We start from the raw sequence: 19,985 nt of genomic DNA on the forward strand, positions 1-19,985 counted from the left end.
ACCCCATCTCTCTTTCTGCTTGTCAAAAGCCTCCCCATCCTTCAAGACCCATTCATATGGCACCTTCACCATGAAGCCTTCCCTGACCCCCCAGCTTGAGGCCTTTTTCTTCCTGCTAAATCCCCGTGGCACATGGCTTGCCTCTCTTACATCACTTTACACTTTTTGCTTTAGATTGTCATTATTTCTGTACCCATCTCTGTCCCCCTAATATTCTCTCGTCTATTCCCCAGCACAGTTTTTTCTCTGCAGTAAATGCTCTGTAAGTGCCCATCATAAAAAGACAAGAGTATTGATTGCAGCTGGTGACTTTTTACTGGTCCGGATGCTACATCCTTGGAGCCCAAAACAGGGTCCTTGAGCCTCCTTTCCCCAGGCCGGGAGCGTACCCATGTGACGGGGCCATCTCCAAGGTCTCCCTCCTTCCTCCCCACCCAATTGTTGCTAACACTTTGCCTAAATCGTGCCCCACCCCAGTGCCATTTGAGACATTTGCATGGCCTCACCACAGCCAGGAGGTGGGGGGAAGCTGAGCTGCAGGGATTTTCTGGTGTCACAAGGTCCTTTGGCAAGAGCTGGAGATGGCCTGATGGAGGGGGCTGGGCTTCAGGGGCCCCTTCACTGCACTGCCCCAGGGCCCTGAGGAAGTAGAAAAGCACAGGGTGAACCCACATCTGCAAGTCTGTGGCCACCATCTGTGCTGATGGAGGCTATGGCAGGATGTGTATGTTGGCTGGGGGGAGTGGGGGGAGAGTGAGTCATCAGGGAGGGGCAGAGGCCCAGAGGACCTCAAAGGCTAGATCCTCCCAAACCCTTCCTGTTTGGGATGCCAGCAGATCTACCACTGGTTTTTCAGGGGTTTTTGTTCCTGAGCTAGACCCCACAGCCATACCTAGCCTGGAGAAATCCTCACCAGGGTGCCCACAACCTCTTGCTAAGGGCAGCAGATAGATACCCCGGGCAATGCCTGGGGAAGGGAGTAGTCTTAGAAAGGGATAATGCAGAGTTCAGGGGCCAGGAGCTCAGGGACCAGGCTGCAGGCAATGGGCATGGTAGGGAGTGGAAAGGCAAGGGTGGCAGAGCCTGCCAGCTAGAGGAGAGCAGAAGGCTGGGCCCAGAGAGGAACTGCATCTTGAAGCAGCCTGTACCCGCCAAGGCTGCTGAGCCTTGGCTGGCTAAAAACAGAATCAGTGGGACTTGAGAAGGTGGGAGTTGGAGGGACAGCTCTCTTGACATTCAAACACAGAAAAATCCCTTCAACAGGGAAATACAAAACTATTCATCTGTAGTAGCTAGCAAGAGGCACTAACTAGTGCTTTCAAGAGGAACTCAAATAGCAGAGCTTACTAGAACTTACTACGAGAACCTTGGTAGTAGAAGCTGCAGGAAGTCCAACAAGAGGACTGAAAACAAATACACAAACAAAACTATCTAGACAGCAGGCTAATGCAATAGCTCAGAGGAGACTGAGTCAGACAAATTCCAGCTCTTGCATGGGTGACCTTGGCAACTTAACCTCTTTATGCCTCAGTTTTCATTTCTAAAAAATGGGACTAATTATCGTATGTACTTCATTAGGTTACCTGAGGATTAAATAAGTTAATATGTAGGAAATTTGGAACGATGCTTGACACCATAGTAAGTACCATATAAGCATGTGCTGCTATTATTATTATTATTTAGAATCGACATCTAGGATCCAGAACTCATGGCAGATCTGTTTAGACTCTTACTACGCAAAATTTGGTCCACTGACCAAAAACATGTCAGCACCTTGGGGGAGTTTGTTAGAAACACAGAATCTCAGGCCCAGTCCTGGATGCACTGAATAAGAACCTGCATTTGACAAGAGCCCCAGAATCGTGTCCACATTAGCTTGCAAAACACACAGGAAGTCACACCCCAAAACTAGGCAGAGTTTGGGCTATTTTGGGTAGGAGGCCAACAAGGGTTAGGCTGCCTGCCTTGGGGAATCCCACGGGCTGAAAGTTCCCAGACCCTTGAAGCGTGGGGATTTCATGTGGGAACACTGCCACTGTTCAAGCTTGGTGGGGTCCCTACACATCGGTGTACTGGGACAGCCTAGTACCTGGGGCTACCATGGGGGCTCGGTGGCTGAGGCCACTCTCGCAGAGCCTGGGGGATGCTGCAAGGTCCAGCGGAGGTTTGCTGTTGTACCAGGTGTTCAGGAGGTGGTCCACCTGTTCCCGGCTGCAGACTGCGCGTAGGTAGGCCTTTCTGCTTCTGCTGTCCAGGCCCTCAGGGGGCTCAGGTATCTCTGGAGGCTCAGGGATCCTGGCCACTGAGTCCTTACGCAGCCCTCGAGCCCGCAGCTCGCTCTGCATGTTGGCGAAGAAGTGCAGGACGCAGCGGTGTGCGAAGTCCCGCGCATGCTCACAGCACGTCTCGTCAAAGAGCTTCTGCTCCAGGTCCACGTAGTTGCTCCAATATCTGCGCTGCAGGAAGACTGTCTGGTCAAAGCAGGGCCTCAGGCAGCGGGCCAGGAAGGCCACAACAATCAGCAGCAGAGTGATACTCCATCCGATGGCCTGGAGGGTAGGGAGGCACAAGGTTGGGCACAGGTGCTCCAAAGTTACTTTCTTTACTTATCCCTCCATCCTTCCTCAAATCTATCCATTTTCTCATTCAGTCATCCATCCTACCAACCATCCTCCATCCATCCTTCCTTTCCACTCATTCTCTCACCCTTGCATCCGTCATCTCTCCAACCATCTCTCCACTCATCCATCCAGTCATCTACCCTCTCATCTATTTGTGTATCCATCCATCTACCCATCCACCCACCCATCCATCCATTCACCCACCCACCCATTCATCACGGAGCTGCTGAAGGCACACACGAAGCACTTCCCGTCAAGGAGGGCCAGCAGGATCCAGACCAGGGGCGCGGCCAGCGCTCTCTGCAGCACAGAGGAGCACATGTACCTGGGAGCCGAGGAGAGAGGGGTCACAAAGGGCAGCTAGAACTCAGCTGCAGTAGGAAGGCCATGGGGGCGATGCAAAGATGGACTTCTCCAGGAGGGCTGGGAAATATCAGGTGGGTTTACATCGAAGGAATGGCCACAGCTCCCAGGGTAGAGGTCTCAGCAGCAGAAGGCAGGAGGAAGGAGGGCTGGGGGACCCTAGAATCCTAGGACTGAAACACTGAGGAGCTGGCTTTCCTCCTGCTCTAGGCCTTGTGGCAGACACTGTTAGTGCCCTGCCCATGCAGAGGCATCTGTCCTATTCATGTGGAGGGCCTGAGGGCTCTTACCTCAAGCATCTGTCTGGCTTTGCCTGAGGGCTTTGGAAGATTCTCTGCTCCAGAAAGGGGTAGTCTGGAAGCACTGGAGAGGTAACCCCCAAATCAGCCTTCAACCCAAGAGGGGCAGGGCCTGGTGGATAAATACCCCAGTGTCCTAGATCCTCAGCAGGACATTCTCTCTCTCTTGCTTTTTGGTGGTTGGCCAGTATAAGGATCCAAACCCTTGTCAGCACGACAACTGAGGTGTATTCTCAGAGGGTCCCCAGTAGGATTGAACCCCAGTTGCCCACTCATTATCACATTCTTTCCAGAGCCTGCTTTTGGGGGGAGACTAAACTAAAATAGCCCTGCCCAGTAACCCTCCCAAAAGGCAGCACCTCAAACCCTACCCCCCCACCAGCGCCCAGGGAGCCCTTCCTCTGACTGGCCTCAGGTGCCTTTCCTGACCCACTTGGTTCCTCTAGTGACCAGGACTGGGTCTTGGTCACAGGACAGTAGCCAAGTGGAGCAGCACCCACTGGATCCCAGAGGAAAAGGCACAGGCACAGCCAGTGCCTGTGAGCCCTGCTGCGTGGCTGAATCACAGGGAGTGTGTGACCCCCAAGAGTGTGAAACGGGCTGCTCATGCGCAGGATGCAGATGTTTCTAATTCGGACTGTGTACAAAACATAACATGGTATGTGCCGAGTGCGTGACAGCATGTGTGCACATGTGTGTGTATGCGTGTGTGTGCACGCGTGTCCATGTGTGTGACTTACACAGTGGTGAATGATAAATACATTGTAGGCAGTGGTGGCTCCAGCGTTTTCAAGGGGGGCAGAGTGGTTAGCAGGTGGCACTAGGGGCTTGTTATGAAGTTACGTTAGATGTGTTTGAGAACACCTCCACCGTCCATATCAAAGAATAGGAGAGAGGAGGAGATTGAGAGTGCACTGAAGCCCGCCAGCCCACTCTTGCCCCTGTGCTCAGACCTAGAGCACTTAGATGCCTTCCTGAGGCAGTTCCAGCTTGGGCTGCGGAGTCAGCCTACGCTGCAATCTGAGCGGTGCCGCTTTCTAGCTGTGGGAGCTTGGCCAACTTTCTTAACCTCTCTGTGCCTTAGGTTTCTCATCCTTAAAAATGGGTCTGATAAAGGAGCAGTCTTGGGGCCCAGGTGAGAATTCAGAGAGGCCATGTTCTCAGAGCCCTCTGCAGAGCTTGGCACTGAGTTGGTGTGAAGTGTCACCCAGTGAGCACTGCGAGTTGCTGAACTGCACCCACTGATTCTGATGTGGTCCCCATCTGCGTGCTAGGCTCCCAGGACAGAGGCCATGTTCTCAGAGCCCTCTGCAGAGCTTGGCACTGAGTTGGTGTGAAGTGTCACCCAATGAGCACTGCGAGTTGCTGAACTGCACCCACTGATTCTGATGTGGTCCCCATCTGCGTGCTAGGCTCCCAGGACGCAGTAATGCGTGGGGGGTCCCAGCCCTGGGGAACTTACTAGAGAGGGACACAGCCTTGAAGCAAAATCATTACCTCTCACGACATGCAAAACACGGCTGAATGTGTCATGGATGGCCTATCATACGTGTGATGAATTATAATCTGTGGCCAGCATGACAGACGTAGCCTGGATAATTCTGGGGAATCCTGTCTCATTCATGTGTTTACAGCACTGGCCACCAAAAAGTGACACATGACAGGAAGAAAAATAAATTTCTAGAGTGCAAACTGGCAAATGGGTCTCTGAGCTGACGATCCCTAGTTGGGGAAAGGAGGGGGCACACCTGATAGTGCCTGTGGGGGTGTGAGGAGGCCCTAACCTTGTCTATGAGGGGTGGTTGGCTATTGGTGGCACAGCTGGTGGTGCCTGTGGGGTGGGGATGGGGAGCCCCTGACAATGCCCATGGGCTGCTGAGTGGTGTGGGACCGCACCTGGTGATGCCTGGGTCCTTCCTCCGGTGCCCCAAGGGCCGGCGCCACTCCTCCACCATCACCACGGACTGCCTGTTGGCGAGGAGGCCGCAGAGGAACAGCGCGAGCGGGGGCGTGAGCAGCAGGCCCAGGCCGTAGAGGGCATTGTAGCGCGCCAGGCAGGGGCAGTTGAAGTCAAAGGAGGAGTACAGCTTGACGGTGACCGCGGCCAGCAGCAGGCAGATGCCATTCATCACCGACTCCGAGCTGGACTGGAAGTGCTGGAAGAGCAGGCGGAATTTATCCATGGCTCTGGCCTGAGTGGGCAGGGGCAGTGAGGCTTGGGACACCTTCCTGGCCAGTGCCAGGCCACGCTGGGAATGAGCCAGGTGTCTGCAGGAGATTCTCTCCTCTTCTGAGGGCCTGAGGGGATAAGGAGGAGGCTGTGCCCTTTCTCCGGCCCAGCCTCCCGGGGTCCAGCCAAGGACTCAGGGCAGAGGCAGGTTGTTTCTACAGGGCTCCCCTGCCCAATCTGATTGTCCCTCAGTGCCACTCCCCTCCTCCGTGGGGGAATGAGTCACTGTTCTGTGACCAGCCAGCCCAAAGCACCTCTAGGCAAATGGGCCCCACCTGTCAGTCCATCCCTCCCCAGACCTCCTGTCTTCAGGCCAGACAGCTGGTGGGGCTTCCACAGGGGACAGGCAAATTCTGGGTGCGGTAAGGCAAACAAGCTGATGGAACCAAATCATGTGCTATGGTCTTGGTCAAAATCATGACTCAGCTCAGCCCAGGGAGATTTCATGTTGGCTTTCAGGCTGAGAGGAACGGGGGTGGGGTGTGGAGGCGGCCTAAAGGCTTCCTGGAAGATAAGACCCTGGAGAAGAGTCTTAAACTGTGTTTCAGCGTTTGCTGTGAAAGGGGCCATGGAAGGGGAAGACCTTCCAGGCGGAGGGTACTGCGTGAGCAAAGGCTGACAGGTGAGAAATGTCAGACAGAGGGTGTCAGGAGAAGGGACTGGAAAGGTCAGTGGGAGCCTGCAAACCCTTCCTCCATCTTATTCTGCCGCCCTCCAGATCTGGCCACCAGCTGACCCAGGTCTGATTAGTGCACAGCTCTTACGACCTCCCTCCTGTGCTCAAGTAGGACCAGGGGCCCCCAGCCTCCATGGCTTGGCACTCAGGACCCTCCTAGCTTTATGCAGACATGTCTTCCCCTCCACATCTTTGCTGACATCATCCTCCCACCTGCTCTCCAAGAGGCAGCTCAGACGAATCCCATTCTCCAAGCCACCCCTGGTGATCTTAGCCTGCGGGAGCCTCTACCTCCCACCCAGCCCTTGCAGAGGCTGCCCCAGCCTGTTATTCATGTTTCCCAGGTGTGGGGGCTGGATTCCTGATTAGGTAGTACTTGGCAAGGACAGGGACCTGGGCCTACACCTTTTTGTTTCCTGCAGCTTCTAGTGCAGTGCTAAGCTCACAGTAAGTGATGGCAAATGCTTGCTCTCTGTGACGTCAATGCTCTCGGACACCCTGTATTTCATCGCTAGCTCTGTCCTCTCTCTGGCTGCTTCTTGACCCATCACTGCTTCCCTGTGTGCTCCCAGGAAGCTGTAAGTTCTCGCTGCCTCTGTCTCGCTCCCTTGCGTTCTCTCCCTCTCTGTCTCTCTGACTCTACCTTTCTCTCTGTGTGTGTCACTCTCTGTCCCTCGGTGTGTTTCTGAGTCTTTCTGTCTCTCTTCCTGTCTCTGTCCCTCTCTCTGTGTTGTTGCTTCTTTCTGCCTTTACCTCCTCCTCGCTTGCTGCCACCCCACAGCGCCCCTGTCTGACAGGCCCCCAGTCCTGACATCAGCAGCCCGGCTTGGGGTGAGGGGTGGCGGCAGCCACGGGAGCCTACAGGTCTGTTCCTGGGGCCACAAATCAGCTTGGGCCTGGAGGGTAGGCTGGGGTGGGTGACATATCCAGACCCCAGCTACTTAAGCTCTTCCTCAGTCTTCTTCTCTCCACTCCCTCACTCCCAGCCCAGGGCCACCTCTGAGATGAGGAAAACCTCAACGACTGGGACAGCCCTGGCCGCATTGACGCCTGCTCCACCCAGCCTGGGCCTGTTGGTGTCCTTAGTTAAATTCGTGCATCAGCACTGCTGTCCTTTCCTCAGACCTCGGGTCTTTGTGGTCATGAATGCAGCTTCCTGCCACCCCCTAGAGTACGTGAGGTGAGTCCCTCAGAAGCCATCTTACCCTCCAAGGCCCTAACGCGCCGTCTCCACGGAGCTCTTCAGACCTCGGGTCTTTGTGGTCATGAATGCAGCTTCCTGCCACCCCCTAGAGTACGTGAGGGGAGTCCCTCAGAAGCCATCTTACCCTCCAAGGCCCTAACGCGCCGTCTCCACGGAGCTCTCCCTGATGACTGCAGCTGCGCTGACCACCCTTTCCTCCATACTCTTGGACAATTTTTAGAAAATGAACATGTCTTCATTTTTTTTTTCTGATTAAATACATCATTACAAAAAATCTAAAAATAGAGAGCACAAAAGTCTCCCCGTCACTGCACCTGCAGAGAGTCTGCCGTCTGCAGCCGTGTGTGTCCTTCTAAACTGGCGCCGGGCCTGGCGTGGACGGTGCTGGCCGGGCTGCCTGCTGTCCCTCAGGAGAAGTGTTAGTCGCTGTTAAAGAACAGTGGGCACTGCTGCTCGCTCAAATGCCACATGACGCCTGCCCATGCGACTTCCAGTTTGGGGTATGTCTTTGAAACCACTGTTCCTCTTAATCCTTGTGACAGGCCTCTCAGTGTGTCTCAGCCAGCCTCTCTGGAAGATGACAGCCAGCTGTTTGAGGGACCCTTGGGACCTGCAAAATTCATTTTGCGTAGATCACTTAGCCTGTATTTTATTTATTTATTGTTTTGGCAGCTGGCTAGTTCAGAGATTGAACCCTGAACCTTGGTGTTATCAGCACCACGCTCTAACCAATCGAGCTAACCAGCCAGCCCCACTAGCCTGTATTTTAAGTCAGACCATCCCAACTATGTCCTGCTAATTTCATAACTATCTGTGTAGTCTGTACCTCTGATGAGATAGCAACAGATAGAAACCAGGGTCTTATTTATATTTTTACTTTATGTAATTTGTGTGTTAGTCTGGGTCCTGTGAGACAGGATTGCCAGTGTGAGGGAAGACAGGCAGGGGGCTGGAGAAAGCTGGGAGAGCCATTGGAGGCGATGCCAGCCTGACTCGAGTGGGGGAGAGGGAGGGAGGCAGCCTGAAGGTGAGAAACCCTTCAAGCCCACTTCCTTCCCCTGGTCTAATGCAGCGGAGGACAACCACCACATTTTCAGGTGGGTGTGGTCTCAGAGAGGCTTCATGTCCCATCTGAGGTCACACAGCCTAGCAGGGGGACAGAGCCAGGAAAGAAGCTGGGATCCTCCTTTTGGGCCTCAGCCTTAGTTACACACCAGGCTTCCGACTGGAAAAGGGAACTGTCCTGCCCAAGGCCAGGCTTCCCAACCCTGAACCAGCAGGGCTGGCATGGAGCAGGGGGCAGAGAACTGGGCTGGGAGGGTCATGAGCCCCCCTCTCCTGTTCTAGTCTCAGGAAGGGGTGGGGTGGCCCGAGGGTCTTCAGCTGCCCCTAACCTTGGGAGTCTCTGGGAAAAAAAAACAGACGATGCTTCTGGGAGGACATTCTGAAGAATATTGGCTTAAGGCCTTTCCCAGGCCAATCTTTTCACAGCTCCAACCTCTGAGAGGTGAGACAGAGCCCCCAGGTCAGCCTGGGTCCCCTGGGACCCCGTGGGACAGTAGTGTGCTGTGTGACTGCAGCTGGGCTGTCCTTGCCTGTATGTACCAGAAAACACTTCAGTAAAGAAAAGGACAGGAAGGAAGCCCACCACAACTTAAAGCAATATTCTCTCTCAGGGGGAGGGGATGGCTTTACATTAAAAACAAAATCTGTATTTTCTGAATTGCCTACTTTTATAGTAATGATTTAAAAAAATTTTTTTTTTCCTTTTTGTCTTTTTTCGTGACCGGCAACGGATCGCAACCCTCAGTGTCGCGCCCGTACCGGACCGGGACCAGCAACGGGATCGCAACCCTCAGTGTTGCTCCCGCACCTCGCTCAGCCAGTGAGCGGCCGGTCTGTATGTGGGATCCGAACCCTCGGCGGGAGCGCCGCGCACTTCCCAAGCGGCGCACTGTAGCAGTGCGCCACCGGGCCGGCCCATGATTTAAAAATTTATCCAATAAAAATCATAAAATATTTTTACTGGAAAAACTATAAGGGACAAAGGGACAGGTGAAAAGGGGATCACATTTTGTTGCCTGGAGCTCAGGCCTGCCGAGCTAGGAGAGGACAGAAGGACATTTTACTCACGTGTATGGAAAGATATTAAATTACAGATCTGCTGCATGATAATGCCTTAAACCAGACTTTCTCAATCCTCTATCCCATTCCAGGGGTCTTCAACTACGTTCCTCATGGTCTTTTAATTCTGGGATAATTTTAAAAATTCATATTTTCTTTTTGATAATTAAAAAAGATTTTTTAAACCAGTTGTAAATGTGTTAACTTGCAATTGGAAGATTTTTATAGAATAAGTTTTTGGTTTCTTTCTTATGTTTTCCTCAAATTGGAGTCTTGCAGGTATATTCTTCAGAGTCTTACGGACTATTTCTCTCCTTTAAAAGGAGTCTGGATATTATTTGAGAAACATTGGCTTTACCATTCTTGGAGTTCCTGTTATTGAGAGGGCTCTTTAGGACCGGATGCCCCCTGCTGGAGAAACTCATTGTATCTGTGCATGAGTGATTGTGCTTGTGTGTGTGTGTGTGTGTGTGTGTGCGCGCGCGCACGCACCTGTGTGCCTGTGTGTACATGTGTGTGTGCATGCACCTGTGTGTGCCTGTGTGTACCATTGTATCTGTGCATGAGTGATTGTGCTTGTGTGTGTGTGTGTGTGTGTGTGTGCGCGCGCACGCACCTGTGTGCCTGTGTGTACATGTGTGTGTGCATGCACCTGTGTGTGCCTGTGTGTACGTGTGTGTGTGTGTGTGTGTACATATTGGGTGTGTGAGGTGTGCATGCCTGTAGTGTGTGTATGTGTGTGTACATATTGGGTGTGTGAGGTGTGCATGCCTGTAGTGTGTGTATGTGTGTGTTTTTAGAAATATGGGTGTGGTTGTGTCACTATTTGGTATATAGTGAGTACCCTTGCCCCTGAGGTTTCTCTTTCTCTTCTTTTTCCTTTAAAAAGAAGCCTTTGGATGCATGTCCCACTTCTCTTGCAGGACTGGGAGGCTATTTTTCCTCATGGCTAGCAGGGCGGCAGTGTCCTCTCTGTCTCCAAGTGGCCTGATTCTCTGCTACCCTGAGGACAGAAGCCTCTGTGGGATCCTGGCAGACCTGGGGGGAAGCAATATGGCACTTACGTGTGCTCCAGTCTGGTGACAATACAGAGCCATGTGGCCCCTAAGGGACTGAGAGAGGATGAAAATAAAAAGTGAAATATCTAACAAATGGCGTTGGAACGACTGGATAACAACCATTTGGGAACAACTTAAACTGAATCCCTGCCTCATTCTTTACACCAAAAAATTCTTTACACACATGTGGTTCAAAGATTTGAACATAAAAATTAAAATTGTAAAAATTCTACAAAAAATGTATTTGAATTTATTCACGACAGAGCATGGAATTTAGTAGCTGTTGAGGAGAAGATGGACAAAGTAGGCCTCATAAAAGTTAGAACCTTCTGTGGGCAAAAATACCAATAAACAAAAATAACAAACTGCAAAAAGTATTTGCCACACATGCCTCACAAAAGCCTATTTTCTTTAATTTGTAGAAAGCTCATGTAAATCAATACAAAAGATGAACATTCCCATAGAAAAATGGGTAAAGGATGTGAACAGGCGATTCACAGAAAAAGAAAGACACGTGGCCAAAAATCTTAATTAAATAGGAATCTGAACAACCAGGTACCTTTTTAAACTTACCAACTTGTTAGAGACGAAAAGATTGCTAATACCCAATTTTGGTGAGGCTTAGAGAAACAGCTACTTTCATACACTGATGGTTGGAGTACAAATTTGTAAGGTTTTTCTAGGACAGTTTGGCAATATACTTAAAGCAAGCATTTAAATATATATGCTATTTGACCTAATAATTACATAGTTCTGTATTTGCCCTATGGATAGATTTGCAGAAGTAGCCAAAATAAATAAAGATGTTCATTATAGCTTTGTTTTAATGGCAACAAAACCGGAAACAATCTGAATTCCAACAGGGGATTGTTTAAATAAATTATGGCACAGCCATAGAATGGGATCTATGGTGGCCATTAAAAGAATGAAGCAAATCTATGTGTGTTCATGTGAAAAGACCGCTAATAGATGCTGATAGGCGAAAACAGCAGTTTAGTATACTGTGCGTAGTAGCATCCCTTCTGTCTTAAGTAAATATATGTGAAAAAATTTTGGTATTGTGCATATCCTTTTTGCTAGAAAGATGCATAAGAAATGTGGACAGCTATTGCATTGAGTAGTTGGGAAGGGAGACTTTTACTTTCTTTCCATTTTATACCTTCCTGTGCTATTTGACTTTTTAAACCATGTGTATATATGACTTCTATTTTTAAAAGATTGACAGAGGTTATCTGGGCAGTAGGTTTGTGGATTTTTAAGTATGTTTCCATATGTAAATAGATAAATGTTATTTTTTAAAAAATAGGATTAAAATATTATGATTGACAGGAGATAAAATAGTCAGGCTCGGGCCGGCCCGTGGCTCACTCGGGAGAGTGTGGTGCTGATAACACCAAGGCCCCGGGTTCGGATCCCATATAGGGATGGCCGGTTGGCTCGCTGGCTGAGCGTGGTGCTAAAAATGCCAAGTCAAGGGTTAAGATCCCCTTACCGGTCATCTTTAAAAAAAAAAAAAAAAAAAAAAATAGTCAGGCTCTAACTCTAACCTGACTCACTTAAATTTTTGCTTTTCACCCCACAGGATACAGAATGTGGAACAGCTTTTCTCGTTCGTGATACATTTTAATTCCTCCTTTTCTCAGAAGAGACAAATAAGCCTGGGTTTTATATTATTATTTTCGCCTCAATTTTTTTTTTTTTTTTTTTCATCTAACAGTCTGTAAAGGTAGATTTTCTGACCAAACTGAAGTGGAGTGGTTTCCAGACAGTGCTGAGGGGGCTGGTGTTCTGGCCTGGAGATCCTGCCCAGGGGGGCATCCGACACTACATGCTGGACCAATTGCAGGGACTTGGCAGGTTGCCCTGGTTGGGGGGAGGGGGACACCTGCATAGATTTTCTGAATTCCACTTCTACTCCATAAGCACGCTGAAGTCAAAGTGACATCAGGCACCCCCTTTCCCCTCTTTCCTATACTCACAAACTCATGGGATTCACAAAGTCATGAAAGTGATTTCTGAGACCACCCAGCTGGTCGGGTAGATGAAGATGGTGTTCGTGGGAGAGGCCTGGGCTGGGATTGGGGAGTCCCAGCTCTGAGAGTGATCAGGTGCTCAGAGGGCCTGGTAAGGAAACACCCCTGATGTTGACTACACACCCTCAAGCTCTGGCCAAGTAGCAGCAGCTGTTTCCTGGGATCCGCAGAGTGCCAGGTGCTGGGCACATGCAGATGCCCACATCAGGTAACAAGACGCAGCCAGAGGGGCACCTCAGTGCGCAGGAGTGCTCTGCAGAGGACTGCCACTTGGCTTAAGTTTGAGGAGCTTCCATCTCAGTCCTGAGAGACTCCGTGGGCAGGTGTGGCCTTCTTTGGCCCATTTGCCATGTTGGGGAGGGCTCCTCTGCTGCCCTTCGGGGACCCCAGGAGGAAGGATGACAAAGTGGCCTCAGGGAGGTGAACATGCTCAAGGAGAACATCTCAGTGAGGAAGAGTAGGGCCAGTGTCCTCAATGACCTATTTTCTTTAGAACGAAGTAGCTAACGGAAGCTATAAGGATATATACATTTTCCCCCAAAAGCTCTTTCCATTTTGAAAGAGGAAAAGAGCAAGCTATAAACATTATTTAAGGTGTTGTGATTGCCGCCTCCCATTCCCACACACCCGCAAAAAGTTTGCCAGAGACAAATGGAGTTCTAGTGCTGCCTAGTGGTGGCTGGGGAGAGAAATGGAGAGAGAGAGGGACGGGAGGGAAGGGGATGGCTGGACACACAGAGAACTTTCCCTGAGCTGCTCTCACCTGGAAGAGACGCCCCCTGAGGCGCCTTTGAGTGTGCCTCTGGGACCCCTTGGGGAAAAGCGGGTAGAAGTGAGATGTCACACTGCCAGCAGCAACTGGAGAAATGTCTTTTCCCCACACTGGGTCTTGGATAAGGAGCATTTGGTGTGATTTAAGGCTATTGGCTTATTAGAGAGGCGCCTCCGGATGCCTATTTGTCTTTCAACTTTTGCCTCAAAGGAGTTCTACATTTTTATGTAGTCATATTTATCCTACTTTCCTTTATGATTCTCTGGTCTTAGTAACATTCTTGGAAAGGCTTTCCTGCCAAGTAAAGGCCTTTTAATACACCTATGAGAGAAGAGGGATGCAGGGGTATTGCAACCATTTTGAGCATCTTTCTTTGATTTCAGTGTTATTTTAAATCTATTTTATTCATTAGCAGCTGTGTGCTCCCTGGCTAACTTCCAGAAAGCTGAGGCAAAGCCACTGGGAGTCTTCAGGGTCTCTCCAGCAGGAATGGGCTGGTTCGAGGACTCAGCAAGGAGACCTTTCCTGCAACAGGTGTCTCCCTCAGGCTGGGGACTTGAAGGAATCCCATCTTGGCGCGGGAGCAATATTGCAGGGGTCTGGACCAGACCGTCCTAGGGCTGTACCTCAGCACTTCACTCATCAGCTTCTAGGCAAGTGACTTATCTTCCCTAAGCCTCACAACTTTCATTTGTAGAATGGGAGTAATAATAATAAAACAATAACAATAATAATAATAGTTAACTATCTCACATGGTAGTTTCCAGACTGAAATGAACTAACGCATATGAAATGCTTAGACCAGGGCCTGCACGTGAGTAAGTGCTACTTAAATCTCACATGTCACAATTATCTGAGCAAGTGGCCCTGGGATGGGTCAATTGATGCTGGACTTCTAAGTCACTGTACAAGTTTCCCAGGTGGGGGCATGCCGCCCTCTTTCTGGACTTGAGCATTTTTCTTTCTGCTTCTTGCAGGGATCTCTCCCTGTCCTTTCAGATTCAACTTTGGGAATGCTTGGCCTCAGACCTGGATTTTATCCATCAGCAGTATAGGCCTGGGATTTAGGCCTATGGGTTTCCTTTAGAAGGTTTGTTTGAGACTAGAAAAAACATTACTGGTTTTAAATTATGAAAGGAAAACCTCTAAATCAAAATTAATAAATGTTCACTTCAAAGCTTACAAAACTTAATGTCATATCAACTTCATTAATTGTAAAATATAGTATTCATAAAGATTTCATTATAGTTGAAGATGATCGTAGGTTTTTCTCACTTGGCAAGAAATCCAACACATACACGATTGCTTAGAAATAAACCAGTTGTAAAGTCAATGAGTTCCTCATAGCCCAATGATACCAAAAGCAATGTTTGTAAAAACCCTTTCAAAATGTTTAAGGCAAGGGCCGAGCCCGTGGCACACTCAGGAGAGTGCGGCCCTGGGTGCGCAGCAGCACTCCCGCCGCGGGTTCGGATCCTATATAGGGATGACCGGTGCGCTCACAGTGCTCACTGGCTGAGCGCGGTGCGGCCAGTCTCAAAAAGGACAAAAAAAAAAAAAAATGTTTAAGGCAAGGACATTAGGTTTAATGTGGGATGTGGCATATTTAGTACATTTGGCCTGATGGGTTTGGGTTCCAAAGATAAGAGTTTGGGGGTCTATGAAGATCTTACAATTGATCGTGGATCCAGGGGTTGCCTGCTGGAGGGCCAGTCTGTCTGTGGGGCAGAGGAAGGGGCTGGAGTCCCTTCTTCCTTCATAGCCACCTCCTGCTCTACCTTTCAATATGGCTAGCCCTGCTGGGGTGGCAGCCGTGCTAGCCTGGTCCCCGTGTGGTGTGCAGCTTTCCCCAGGGAAGCCTGCTGGCCTGCTTTAAACATCACCCTCCCAGCTAGAACATGTGATCTCATGGGCCAGTTTCCCAAGGTGTGATCAAAAAGTGAGCCATAGCAGATTCTGCTGAGCCAGAATCTCTGAAGCAAGACCTGGGAATCTGCATTTTAGTAAACGTCTTCCCAAGCCTCCATAGATGATTCTGATGCACGTCTAAGGCTGAGAATTATTAGTCTAGAGTGTGTGTATACCCCAGGAGGAGGGCAAGATGATCTATTTTTTAATGTCATGTGTCTATTTAGTGTATGTTTCATAATATAGTATATTCTTTATCAATAAAGAAATATACATATATTAAGGTACATGTTTAAAAATGTATTACTGCTAGGGGTGCATAATCACAAAAGTTTGGAGATCTGCGGCAACTGCCTAGCTACGCAAGCAGCATTCAGTGAGACCTACTGTGTGTTGAGTCCTGAGGCCCAGGGGGTGGGGAACTGGGACTGGAGTACATGGAAGCACAGGACAGACTCCCCCATGGTGCTAGCAAGGAAAGTGCACCTTACTCAGTGCCCGGCATACATGTGGTGCTCAATGAATGGTCACTGAGGAACCAGTGAGGCTGAATCTCAAAGTAGTTGGGAACAAGGCATTATGGTGCCCATTCCATGCTAAAATGGGTAGCAGAAACTTTCATTGAGGCCTGGCTTCAGGGAAACTTTATGGGAAAGGTACTGCCGAGAAGGGAGCTGACAGTATAGGCAGGTCCCAGCAAAGCTCTCTGGCTGGCTGCGTGGCTTTATTGATAGGGTAACTCATCTATTTCTTTATCCATTGATTCATTTAACAAATATTTATTATCTATTATGTATCAGGCACTCAGGGATCTCTTCCTCCAACATGTCCAGCCACCCCCGCAGTTCAGGCAGGACAGTCCCCACCACTTCACCAGGTTTTCTGATAGCTTGATTAACTATGGGCTGGGCCTTGGGAGATGGGAGGGGTGCCACTCTTGTGGCCCTTTCCTATTTTAAGGTTAGTTTCTTGACAGGAAGGGAGGTGTCATGCGGCTGACTAGGGTGGTCTCAAGTTCAGGGGAGCCCAGCTTGGCCTACAGGAACCCCACTCTTGCCTGCCTGGTGGGGGCCATCCCTGTGGCTGGTTCTGAACTCAGTATCCAGGGGCTCAGGGAAGGAAGAAAGTAGACTCTCAGCCAAATATTCTATTATTCTATCAACAGGGTGACTCAGGACTTAAACTGATCTGGAAGCTGTGGAGAGTGAGAAAGAAGGGGTGGAGAGAGGTGAACCAGGCAGGAGGAGACCAAGGGCAAGGAAACAAAAGAACAGAGAGTGCAAGGAGACAAAGTGACAAAGATGGGGAGAAGCAGAGAAGGAAGGTGCGGAGAAGGGGAGAAAGACACGGAGGGGAGCGGGAGGGAAGGAGGCAGGGAGAAGGGGGAAGGAAACAGCCAGAAACAGGGTGAGGGAAGGGAGAGGGGAAGAGCTGCTGTGGACGGAGTCCTGGTTTCTCTGTAAGACCGTCCCGTGATCCTCCCTCTCCCGAGCACTCACAGCACCCACGTATACACATACAAGGACACACGCAAACACGTATGCACTGACATCCACCCCAATGAGCACTGCCTGGGGGGGGGCGTGTTGCCATGGTGATAGGTGCTAGAACATCACCTTGTGGGTATTAATAGCTTCCACTGAATCCACTAAAACAGTGTCTTTGTCCAGCCCCTGTCTCCTTGGCAGGTTCTTTCTACCTCCTCCCTCCCAGGGTGTTGCTGGAAAAGGCCCTGGGGCCACATAGGCTGCTTCTCTGACTCCTGGCAGCTGCCTTGGTGAAGGATGGTTTGAAGGCTCGGGGTTCTGCCCAGTGCCCAGAGGGAAGGAGGGTGCTGGCATTCTTTGATCCTCTGAGCCTGGTCTAACCACAGTCCCTGCCAGGAAAGGATTTCTGGAGCACAGGATGCCTTAGAGGGGTCATGCTCAGCTTCTCTGGGTCCCATGCAGTCACACCCACCTCCTCTAGGTCCCTGCCTGGGCAGTGACCTGCGCCCAGTTGACACTTAACAGTGATGTCCCCTCTCCCAGTACAGAGCTCCCCAGAAGGATTAGGGTGAGGCTAGGGAGGGGCCTAAAGTGTGACATGTCAGAAGTCCTTACACTCAGGCTTGTGCAAGTGCAGAGTTGACATCCGCATGACCCCGAGAATGAACACCTCCTTCAATTTTGCACCAGGATGCCTTCCTTTTCTCTTCCTGGTCCCAGCCCTGTTAATCCTCCTATGATCTCCTCAACCTTCTTGAGTCAGGGAAAGTTTCTGTCCTGCCCTCAGTTCCTGGCCTTTGTCCCTGATGCCTCTCACCTTTCTTTGGGGCTCCCCAGGATCAGGCTGCCCTGACGTGCAGAGCCTGTGGGCTGCCTCTGGGCTTAGGTGGGCACCCACCTCTGGCTCTTACTCACCTTCTTCCCTTTGACCTTCATCTCTCCCCTGTTTTGCCCAAGCCTCAGGTTTAGATTATGTGGGCCTGTGACATCCCCGCTGTCCTCTACCTTTGGGGCCTCACCCTCCACTCGCAGCCCCCTGCCTATGCCCTGGCTTCTCTTTCCAGGATGAGGGAGAGGCAGGACTACTCTAGGGAGGGCCCTGAGACTCATGCCAGCCACTGTCTGCAAATCCTAGCAAGGGTCTTGTGCTTCACACACACTCGAGGGGAATTAGTCTCATCTATACAGCGTCCTCCTATTTACTGTGACTTGTAAAAGGTCTGAACCCTGCAGCTGCTCACAGTGACTTCATTCCAGCAGATTTCAGGGAGTATGCAATTGTGTGCGTGTGGGTGCTTGCATAGAAGTGAGTATGGGAGATGGTGTAGAGTTGTGTGTGCAAATGTGGAGGTAGGTTGCCATTCAGAGCTCATGGATTTCTGACACATGAGTCATGGGTTGGGAGTGAGCCTTGGGAAGATATTGCCCATAGAAAAGACAGTCCCTGGCCTGCCATGTCCATTCTGCAGCTGGCTAGGCACGTGATCCTGGGCATCCAAGGGCTGGAAGCCAGGGTCAAGGGCTGTCTCTCCCTCCAGACCCCAGAAAGCGGCTGCCACAGATATTTCTAGCTCTCCTGGAGTCCCAGACATTTAGGGTGTGATGCCTGGAATGGGGTGGGGGTGGAGGGCAGAGGTGAGAAATAAAAAGCGGTTCAGAAGGCTCCACTCTCAGGGATTCCAGCAGTGTCCTTCTGCTGGCAGGCAGGAGATTCATCCATTCCATAATTATTTCCGAGAATCTGTCCTGTGCCAGGCACTCTCCCAGGGACTAGGGCACCATGGTGAATGTGACTGACCTGTGCTCTCCCATCCCAGAACTTATGTTCTAGTGGGGGAGGCAGAATATAAACAAGGGGGAAAGGCTACTTTAAACTAGTTCCATACAAAAGCTATGAAGAAAGTAAAACGGAATAACAGTATGGAAAGTGACTGAGAGCGGTGGGGGTTCTTTACTTGGGATGGTCAGGGAAGGTCAGGACATAAACTGTGCCTGAATAATGAAGGGCCATCACATGCAGATTTGGGGGAAGAGCCTTCCAGAAGAGGCTGAATGAGATGCCCGTTGCCCATCCACGTCTTCACTGGACTCTGTATTAGAGTTGCTGAAGTCGGATCAGGGGGCTAGAGGTGACTAGATGAGCAGGAAGGCTGATTCTCTGAAGGAGGGGAGGGGGGCCTTGGAATGTCTTCTACCCCTATCAGCAGGGACAAAGAGACTACCCAGGTCCAGGTAGGAGGAGAATGACATTCTTCTCCCTTCCTGCAGGCTTCCTGGTAGCAGCGCTGAGCTACACTAACAGAAGAGTCATCTGAACAGGACACTTGCCGAAGCCCCCTTCCTCCAGGAAGCCTTCTTTGACTGCTATAGGTGGCCTGCTCCCCTCCCCCATAGCTGACTGAACCACTCAGTTCAGAGTTGGTGCTTCTCTAGTGGTTTGTCCCTGAGATCTGTTCCCCCGGATTGACCAGAGACTCAGTCTTATGAGTCTGGTCTATAAGCACCCAAAGGCCCCACTGCTATTTGTCCAGGAACAGGACTGCCTGGGGTTCTTGTTCTGAGCCCTTGCCCTTGCACCCCTTCAGATCCTAATTTCAAGTCCTTTATTCAATCATCCATTCACCCATTTAAATTTTTTTCTTGAGCTTTTTACTATGTGCCAGGCCCTGTATCTGGTGCTAGGGAAACTGTAAATGAGAGCTACCTCGCCCGCCCTGGCTGTACCGCTCCTCCCGTTTTCGAGTTCCGCGGTTCCCCGAGGGGAAGCAGCCCAACCTCTGCAGCCCCGGTCTTCGCCTGACGTCTCACCCCCGCGCCTCCCAGAGCCGTGCCCCGGGGGCCCCTGCGCCGCCCGAACTTGTGGCAGCCGGGAACGCGGCGCGCCCCGGGACCACATCTGGGCCGGCGGGCGCGCGCGTGTCACTAAGACGCTCATTCACCGGCGCAGCTGTCACCATAACAACCGGAGCGAGGGAATCCTGGCGACCGCTGGGGCGGGGGCGGCGGTCGCGGGAGGTGCCCGGCGGGGGTGGGAGCGCGGCGGCCGAGGGAGACGAAGCTCCCTGCACCCCCGCGGGCGGGAGGGCCCCACGCACGTCGCCGCAGCGTCCGTCCCCGCGGGCGGGGACCGAGCCGGCCGACGAGCCGCCCCACCTCCGGGCAGGCCGAGCCGCTGAGCGCTCGCGCCGGGGCCTCTGACTCTATGGCCCG

At 51.1% G+C, this 19,985-nt stretch overlaps 1 protein-coding gene across 1 annotated transcript; it reads right to left on the reverse strand.

The window, feature by feature from the left end:
* Positions 1-1,661: 1,661 nt before the first annotated feature.
* CALHM3 (calcium homeostasis modulator 3) lies at positions 1,662-5,466 on the reverse strand. The gene is given in 4 exon segments (XM_008578128.1): positions 1,662-2,553; positions 2,555-2,641; positions 2,830-2,946; positions 5,180-5,466. Coding segments are annotated over 4 exon segments (987 nt in total). The 3' UTR covers positions 1,662-2,057.
* Positions 5,467-19,985: the final 14,519 nt, after the last annotated feature.

This window comes from Galeopterus variegatus, unplaced genomic scaffold (genome assembly GCF_000696425.1).
Source record: "Galeopterus variegatus unplaced genomic scaffold, G_variegatus-3.0.2 Scaffold1634, whole genome shotgun sequence".
Lineage (NCBI taxonomy): Eukaryota > Metazoa > Chordata > Mammalia > Dermoptera > Cynocephalidae > Galeopterus > Galeopterus variegatus.